Below are 9915 nucleotides of genomic sequence, written 5' to 3' on the forward strand. Positions count from 1 at the left end.
CATGCAATTTAAAGAAATAAGATGTTTGTAAGTAATTATAAGTTTTAATAATAATAATAATAATAACGCACACACTCAACATAGCCCCGCACTTGGGAAACCCTGTGTCGCGGGTGCCATGGACACACACATAGACAACCACAAATTACACCCAAACTCACGAGAGAAATAAATGTAGGTCATACAAATATTTCTCTCGGCCCGGGAATCGAACCTGGGACCTCTGCGTGGCAGTCCGGCATGGTAACCGTTCGGCCACGGAGGTAGTTGAATGAGGAATGACTTACGTCACAAAGCACATAAATATTAAATAAATATACAACCTCTTTAGTTCTATGTTTAAGACTTCAAACAACCGTAAATTTAAAAAAATGGAAAAAAGCACTAGTGGGAAAAATCCAATTTTCGGCACGATTTTTAGTACGAAAAATACCACGTTTTGAGCAACTACATTAAAAAAAAATGTTTTGTATTTTTTGACAATTATTTAAATTTCTGTTAAATTGATCTTCGATTATTTTTTATGTTAGGCTAAAAAGTCGTTGAAAACCCAAATACAAAGACACGACATCAAACACATAGAAAAATTCGTGAGGTCCGCTGGTTCGTTATGTGGCTTAGTTGGTATAGCGTCTGTCACGGTATGCTAGAAGACGTCGGTTCGAATCTCGCCGATCGAAGGATTTTTTTCTCAATGTTCGATCTTTATATTAATAATTTTGACAATTATATCTTATAGGAAATGAAACTATTTTTCCGGATTTAAATCGCGTATATTCGGTTTTTTCAAACAAACCGACGTTTACAGGTCCCATGGTCACGATTGACTGTCTCTGTCTCAGTCAACCGTGACCCTGGGGACCTGTAAATGGCCCGAACGTCGGTTTGTTTGAAAAAAACAAATATACGCGATTTAAATTCGGAAAAATAGTTTCATTTCCTATGTGTAACAATCGTGAAAACCTAAGAATTATTTCTTAAACAATAGTCAGCCATGAATGGTGGAAATGCTTCCAGGTCGAGATATTACGGCGCTCATTTGTTTAGTACAGCTTTAGTTTTATATTTTTAGCTTTAGTTCAAATTCCCATTGTCAGTAGAAGAATCAAAAAAGTATATAGCGAAGAAAAACTTTCGTAGATTTCTCACAGACGGCGATACGGTAAAAAAATCGTTAAAAACAAAATACAAAGATCTGCTGCAACAAGCACATAGAAAGATTCGTAAGACCTGTTGGTGCTCAGTTGGGAGAGCGTCAAGCGCGGTTTGCTGAAGGCACTGGTACGAATCCAGCCGGACCAAAGGATTTTTTCTCAAGGGGTAAATTGATAGAAGTTATATTATAAATTTATTTCAATGTTATTATCATCGTTCTTCACAACGCAACCAATAAAGCATATTATGTAGCGATAACAGAGCAATAATTGATAGACATTTATGTTTTAATTGGGTCAGAGACACGAAACGTGCTCAATTGAGAGGTAATGTATTCGATATGCAATGTAATTAACTATTGTTGTGGATATCTGGGAATGTATTTGGTTTGACGGATATTGGGAAAAGGATTTCATTTTAAGGAATTTACTTATATATTTACTTTACTTATACTTATATATTATAACAAGATATTCAAAAACAAGACACCCCTTGTAACATGATATTCCAAATCGGACTATGGATATGTGAAAACTCTATTCCATAAAAATCGTATGTTGCATGACTGCCTCCGTGGTCGAACGGTTATCATGCTGGTCTGCGACGCAGAGATGCCGATTTCGATTCCCGGGCCGGGAGAAATGACCTACCTTTATTTATCTCGTGAATTTGGGTGTAATTTGTAGTTGTCTTTGTGTGTATCCACTATAAAATTTTAATTAAACTAACTTGGGACTTTAATTACTTATGAGTTAAAATTTTAAGTTATATATAGTTGTCAAAGTTTAGTAATTATATCTCTCGCAAACGGCGAATGACTCTGACTTACACAGCGTCCGAGTAACTATTTTAAATTTGCTAAATTTCACTTAAGAACAATATTGCTATAATGTTAAAGTCGCGTCATAGTACTAACTGAGTTAATGAATAGTCACAAAATAAATAGATTTAAATAGATCGCTCTAAACTGTTAAAACTCTGTGCGGTAACGTCGATAACAGCGGTTCGATGCAAAACGCACGAGCAGGGTTTAGTATCGTTATAGAACGGTTGCACGTTTGAAGGTACTTATCATCAAATACAGCGTTAAAAATTATCAAATATTATAACAAAAGCTTAAAAAATAATTTTTGGTAAATTTATTATTGTTTATCATGTTAGCAATATAGTCCTGAGAGGTTGCTAGTATCTAACAAATAAACTGTACATCGAAGCAGAAAATATATACGTTGTTGGTTTTTTTTACTTGACATAATACATTTTAAAGTTAATCACTCACACTGTTATTTCTATGGCCTTATGTCGAATAAAAGACAATTATGAATGAAAGGAATAACAGGTTGAATACAACCATTTAACAAATCGAAACAGATTGTTTACTGCACCACGGCAACGAAGTTAACAAAACATGACTATATTTTAATATATAGGTTTGTGACGAAAATATTTAATGCTATGCACTGCTATAACCACCTGTGAGTATCTCGTAATTCGATCAAAATACGATAGATGGTGCTGAAAAACTAAATCGCATTGTTAAGATTTTTCCACGAATAGTTTTTTTTTACTAAAAAAAAAGGAGAAGGTTCCCAATTCCACTGTGTTTTTGAATGTATATTACGCGATAACTACGGTATTTGTGAACTGATTTTGATAATTATTTTTTTCTTGGAAAGAGGGTTCCACCTCTAAGGGTGGCAAACTCCCTAGATCCGCTGATGAATCCGGTTTTGCGCACTTTCCCATAACATATTTCAAAAAAACTTGGCAAATATATGTAACTCTACTAACTTTTGAGATCGTTTCTTTTGTATATAAAAGTTACATTATTATGATGTCATGTGTAAGCGACACCCCCACCCATAACAGTTGCAGTGATGCCATTACCCTTCAAAACTGGATCCAAGTAATGCTGATATGACTGCTTGTTGGCACAAATAGGTATGGTGGCAGCAGTTTCCTGGACGATCTCCTTCATAAGGACCTTCAACTCCTCGTAGTTAAAATTGACTTTTAACTAAAGACTAAAGAGAAAATGTGAAAGAAGTTAAAATACTTCTTGTTTAATAACTGTCTTGAATACGGTAGTATATGATGATTTATATGGTCGCTGAGCAAACAACACTGAAGTCAAAAATTAGCGGTTTTTTTACTTTTTATAGTAACTAAAGTCAAAATGAATCAAGAATATCAACGAAAATTATATATCCACCGCACATACAATTATTTGTTATCCATAAATGGAGCACTTATTATTAACAATAGCTTGAAAATACTTGTAACAGATGCAAGTTTCTCACTCTCCTTTAAAATTGCTTGAAATTATTAATTATGCAGTATTGGTTGCTAAGCGACGATAAACACATTCATAAATGTAGGTCATACAAATATTCATCCCGGGAACTGAACCCAGGCCTTCTGCGTAGCAGCCCAACATAACTGTTAGGAAACGGAGGCAGTTAAATATCACGGTTACAATAAATATAAACCATTTTTTTTCGACTATTTGCAACACAGTAGTAGCACTAGAATTCCCTGTGAGAGTGTCATCCAGGATAGTACTGCCACCTTACCTATTTCTGACGCCAAGCAGTAATGTCAGCATTACAGCAATCCAGCTTTGAAGGGTAAGAGTGCTGGTGAAATTACAGACACATGTCTGGGTGACGGGCGCAGTGGCAGCGCCCCTCAGATCTTTGCGATTTAAAGCTCTGAGCGGTACTGCAACTGTTATGGACAGGCATGTCAATTACCACCAGGCGCACGACTTGTTCGTCCCGTCACTTGGTAATAGAAATAAAAAAAAACATTTTCAATACCTAATTCAGTAACAAATAATTGAAATCAACAGACTGAATGATAATGATCCGATTAAATCCGACTTCAATTTTTCTTCAAAGGTTTTTTAGTTTAAGTTAACACTTTCAATGGAAGTAAATTATTAGCACGTTATACATATATCGAACCTGGCGCTGTTACTTAATTTCATTTTGTACAACATTGTTCTGCTCGTGCATGTGGTGACCGTGCGGCAGTGCGCATGCCAAGTACTCTACTACTTGGCAATTTTTCTTCCACTTAAATCACTCTTAAATGTTATGAAACATTTCATCGATTCGACAAATCGATTTCATCGTGTAACCTAACATTTCATAAACAAGTATTCATTCAACACATCTCGGCATTTTAATGTGCAAATAGAAACACGAGCGATATCCTCCAAATCGTTCATCAATATTCATGCTGTTAATTCCGATATTATCATAACTGTAATCGAAATGCACCGGTTCCAATAAAAACGATCAATTTGACGCGTGTTCTGTATATTGTAGTGAAAAATTCAGCAACATTTAACGCTGATTACTGTTTATGACGTAACCATTCGCTCCAGAATTTAACCACGCCTGAAGATTATTATGAACTTCGGCAGATACATTTAATTCATGGCCAAAAATGCGACCGGGAGGCTTGGCGTCCTTTCGAAGGTGAGGCGTTACTTCGGGACAGTTGCTTCAGCTATATCAAAAACAACTCTGGTCATGTATGCTGCTTCCACATGTGGGATGGCTTGGTTTGAATTCATTCGACAAGCGTGCCAAGATATAGGGGACTCGGATTTAGTAGAGGCAAAGCTGCAGAACCTTGAACATCATGATAAAGTTGCCCGCTTATCGGTATTCTACAGGATATATCACGGAGAGTGTGCGATGGAATTGCATAATTTGATTCCGTCTTCGCCTTTCCATCATCCGGGGACTAGAAGTGAGCTGGGGTTCCATCCCCATGTTGTGGTATTCCCAGGGTTCTCACGAAGCGTTCCGATTCCACATTTATATGGCGAGCGGGTAAGGAGTGGAATTCCTTGCCTGCGAACTTGTTCCCCGAATGCTATTACTTGGACCTTTTCAAGGCGAGAGTGAATAGGCATTATTTAGGTGTGCATGCTCCATCTTCGACCTCGTCGTCACTCAACATCAGGTGAGATGGAAGTCAAATGCGCACTTATTTTTTGTATAAAAAAAAATCACAATTTATTCATAGCTTTATAATTTAAAATATGTAAATGTAGGTCTGATGTTTAAGAACGAATTAACTTTTGTTGCACTTAGGTCCGAGTTCATCGACTTTGTCTAATCAGATGATTTCCTAAACGGCCGATCAAATCTCAACCCCTGTTTAATCAGGCGATCATCAAAGATGTGTTCACCACATAATTTCAACCATTGATTACTAAATTGAAGGTTTTTGAACGAAAGAGTGAAGTGTACACAGCTGCCAATTTGTGAAGGCGAGTAAATGAATGTAAAGCATAACGTTGGCAGAACTAGACGACGTAGTCGGATAATATTATAATGACACAAAATAAAATACCTTCAAAATGTGCGATCCTTACTTAAAATTGCATACATCTTTATTTAGCTACATTACCATTGTCAAAATAGCGTGGCCCGTGGTGTTTACTGGTGTGGTGTTATTGTTTGCTTTTATTGAAGTTTGTGCGCGTAACGATACAAGTGATTTTATACCTACTTTACAATGGAAGGCAAAAAGAGGAATACAAATTTCACTCCCGATGAAAAGAGAATACTGTCGGAATTGGTTTTAAAATACAAAGATAGCGTCGAAAATAAGAAGACCGACGCGGCTACAAATACGCAAAAAAATAATGCATGGATTCGTTTGGCAACTGAATTTAACAGCGTTAGTACATTTTGCCACAGAACGCATCTAAGCCTTAGAACATGCTGGGATAATATAAAGCGGCAGAGTAAAAAAGAAAAAGCCAATATTAAGAAAGAGGCCTTCAAAACAGGTATGAAATACCACACATTTATTTATCAATAGTCATAACGTTAACCATTAGCCCTACTACATACACAATAATACATATAGTTTATTATACTACATGTATTTCATACTACCTATATGCTAAGTAAACTATATGTATGTCTTCACATATTTATTTTTTAGGTGGTGGGCTGCCTCCACAAATGGCTCAGGACACTCAAATAGATGGTATAGTAGAAGCCGTGTTAGGTCCCGCGGTTGAAGGCATCCCTAATTGTTATGATAGTGATAGAACAACCAATACTGTAAGTTTTTCTTTTGATTACTATCTTATCCATTTAAATTATCTAACCTCTTTATTATCGGCCTGTGTCCTTATAATTTAAAAAAAAAAATATGCTCAAAAGAGTAAGCATAAACTTCTTTCTTTCTAACAGTAAACAACACGCTTCTTATGTCAATGATGAGCATTTGTGAGAGTAAATTCAACTTTGTCACCATCTAATGTTCTTTATATATTTACTTACAGATAATAGAATTTGAAGTGGACGAGCCAAACACCTTGGATTTATCAATTTTAACCGATGAATATAATAGTCAGGTATTGCAAAATTTATTTAATTACGGACAGCAATATGGGCAATTTGTAAAGGTATTACATATATTTTTATGATTATTTAACCTTTCAGGAGGAGCGACCAACTACTCCATATGTAGCAGGAGTAATTATTTCTAATGAAGTTACAAAAGAAAATGTAAGTGTTAAACTAAAACATTCAGGGGACCCTGAGATCAATACACCGACAACATCAGGATATATTGATTATAGTAAACATCCACCAAGTACATCAAATGTAAGTGATTACAATACACTGTTATGTAATAATAGTATGTAATAAGTAAAAGTATTGATTTTACATTATTTTTCCAGGATGTTGGATCTTGGACTGACTGGACTCCAAAAACGCTGAAACGTCCTCTTTCTGACTGCCTCAGGAGTAATATTAGAAAAGAGGACAAACATATGAAGCGGAGGAGACCAGTAAATGAAAATTTGCAAGATCAAATATTACAAGAAAAACTTGATTTGGTGAAATTATTAAAACAAAAAGCAGAAGAGGAAGCTAATATTAGGATTGCTATTTTAAAAGAGCAGTTGAAACAGGAGCAAATAAAGACGGAAAAACTAACAAAATAGGAAATAAATAAAATATTTGATACTACTGTTGATATTTTATTTTAATGTATAACCACTTATCACAATATACGTTATGCCTACAGACTCTTAAAATAATTATTTATTAAACTCCTTCTTTCTGGATTTATGTCTCGCCTCTCAATATTATGTTCCTGAGAACGCTGCTGACGGATTGTTCCCTCCATCAGCAAAGATTCCCATGGAGCTGGCAAAGCTAGGTCAGGATCATCTTCTGGTATGCCCTCACCCCTAGACTGCAGTATATTATGTAATACTGCAGTGGCCACAATAATAGGCAAACAATTTTTTAAGGCTACTCTAATACCCAATGCTAGTACTGGAAACCGACGTTTCCAAATGCCAAACATTCTCTCAACCGGGTTTCTTGTCCTTATTTGGGATTCGTTAAACAAAACTTCTTCCCTTGTTGTGGGTCTATCTAAAGGCATCATTAGATATCTTCGGTTCATATAACCACTATCTGCAACCAAAACAGCATCACCATAGTTCCCGAGCTCAAACATGGCATTTCTTCGGCAGGCACTGAAAATCCTCTCATCATGTACACTTCCAGGCCACCTTGCTACTAAATCTGTAATTACAAGATTTGCATTGCAAATGGCCTGGACATTTATTGATTTCCAGGACTTTCTATTTCTGAAAGTTTCTGCGTAATCTCCTCCTGGTGATATTATTTTTATATGGGTGCAATCCAATGCACCAATTACTTTTGGAAATCGAGCGATGTTATAAAAATCTAATTGTGTGCTTCTTATCTCAGTGGAAGTCTGAGGAAATCTAATGTAAGTGGATGATAATCCGCCTATTGCTCTTGTAACCTTGTGTATCACTCGATGTGCAGTAGGCCGGCTTACTCCACAAAAATCTCCCATAGTAATTTGATGGTCACCAGTAGCATAGTATCTCAATGTCAAGAGAAGTTGATTTATTGGTGACATTGAGTTGTTCCTGAAAGAGGAAAAAAAATTAGTTCTAAACTACTTATTTAAGAGTTACACATTCCTTGGAAAAGATGATGTTTGTTATATGTAATGATCATTTATTAAATAATTACTTTTACATTTATTTTATTTTTCACATGTTTTATTTATAATAGTGGTACTTAGTAACTACTTATTATAAACAGGTACTAATCTGTTATCATAGTAGAAAGGCAGTAAGGACATAGTTAAGTACACAAAAAAATAATTAAGGTATGTAGTATGTAAGTACTAACTTGTCATTTGGATATTCCAGTTGGCTTTCAATCAGTGCAAGAACTTCCATTGTCGCTTCCTTAGATAAACGAAATCTAGTTTTAAAAGCAGTTGCATCAAATTCCTCGTAATAATTCCGACGAGTTGCAAAAATCCGAGGCATCTTCGTTGCCCTTTCAATGGCTTCCAAATCTTCAAGCACGTTCAAATAGTTTGATTCGAAAATAAAATCAAATGCGTTGTTCATTTTAAATAAAATTATTTTTGTTTACTTATCGTATTTTCGCAAACAAGCAAGATTTTGTAGCAAGACAACAAACTGAACTCAACTGTCAAAGTCTTAATCAACAGATAATCAAGGTTGGAAAGGTCCGTTAACTTAATCAACTGATTAAATGCAAAAATCGCCGTTTAGGATATGGTGAACATGACAATATGGCTAATCAGCAGTTAAGTCGCTCTAACGGCTGGTTAAGCCGTAATTGGCTGTTATAAAAAGTCCGTGAACTCGGACCTTAGTTTGTAAAACAAAAAAATCGTCTCGATCATAAACAAGATTCATAAGTAAGATCTTAATAAAGGTTGCGACCTTCTTTTAAGTATGAAAATACTTATATTAGGAAACATTGCTTATCTCTAATACGTAACAGTTATACAAAAATAGCATTAAATAAAACTTTTTATGTAGAACAAATATAGACTAGACTGTGTCATAGCCATTAACGCCCATCTCCAATTATATTTATAGGAAGTTTATTAGTTTATTTAACCAAATGTTGAAAGCGTAGTCCTTTAATCATACCACAATAAAAGTTATTAATAAACCAAAACAATACAACTTCTATACTGTTTTTTTAATTTAAGTGTAACTACGCCTTGGATAAAGTTACAAGTACAGAATCTCACAAATAAAAAAAAATTGGCAGGATATATATTTTTTTTATACTGAGTGACGGGATGAATAGTCTAAGCGATACGCCTGTCCATAGCAGTTACGGTGCCACTCAGAGCTTTAAATTGCAAGACACTGCCACTGCGCTTGTCACTCTGATACATGAGTTGAGCAGTCCCATGTGCCTGTAATTTCACCCGCACCCTTCAAATACCGGAACGCAGCAATGCTCACATTACTGCGGCAGCACTTTCTTGGACGAACTATTTCTCGAGGAGCTCTACTGCAACTAATATAAATGTAACTATACTATACTATTCTGAGTAAACTATGTATTCGTTTGCAGTATTACTGAATAACTAAGCCTCCTGCCAATATGTAATAGTTATGCAGAAGAGAACCAATCCACCGTAATACCTTAATTAAATTTTTTATTTAATACAAGGACAGCCGTCAAACAATAAACTATTACTTAATTAAATACCTGATTGAGGTTTTCACCGTTTTGTTCACATTTTTATTTTTTTATTAGAGTTACGGTGTCTCGTGGATAAATAAATAAAAATGTTTTGATTTAATTTTGAATGTAATTTTTTTTCTACACGAGAACTTGGCGTTTTTGCATGACTTATTACACTTAACCCTGAAAATTACGTTTTATGGGT

General features: G+C 35.2%; 2 protein-coding genes across 2 annotated transcripts; one reads left to right on the plus strand and one right to left on the minus strand.

Annotated features, from left to right (window-relative positions):
• The first annotated feature begins 5686 nt into the window (after nucleotides 1-5686).
• On the plus strand, nucleotides 5687-7278 carry LOC113228862. Its single transcript, XM_026462283.1, has 5 exons — nucleotides 5687-5968; nucleotides 6127-6248; nucleotides 6473-6544; nucleotides 6633-6797; nucleotides 6875-7278. The coding sequence occupies exons 1-5, from the start codon at nucleotides 5692-5694 to the stop codon at nucleotides 7139-7141; spliced, it is 903 nt and encodes a 300-aa protein (XP_026318068.1). The 5' UTR covers nucleotides 5687-5691; the 3' UTR covers nucleotides 7142-7278.
• LOC113228865 (putative nuclease HARBI1) lies at nucleotides 7219-8428 on the minus strand. The gene is made up of 2 exons (XM_026462286.1): nucleotides 8379-8428; nucleotides 7219-8110 (listed from the first exon to the last, which is right to left on the minus strand). Exons 1-2 carry the CDS (start codon nucleotides 8426-8428, stop codon nucleotides 7219-7221), a joined length of 942 nt encoding a protein of 313 aa, XP_026318071.1.
• Nucleotides 8429-9915: the final 1487 nt, after the last annotated feature.

This window comes from Hyposmocoma kahamanoa, unplaced genomic scaffold (genome assembly GCF_003589595.1).
Source record: "Hyposmocoma kahamanoa isolate Upper Pololo Valley unplaced genomic scaffold, ASM358959v1 245, whole genome shotgun sequence".
Classification (NCBI taxonomy): Eukaryota; Metazoa; Arthropoda; class Insecta; order Lepidoptera; family Cosmopterigidae; genus Hyposmocoma; species Hyposmocoma kahamanoa.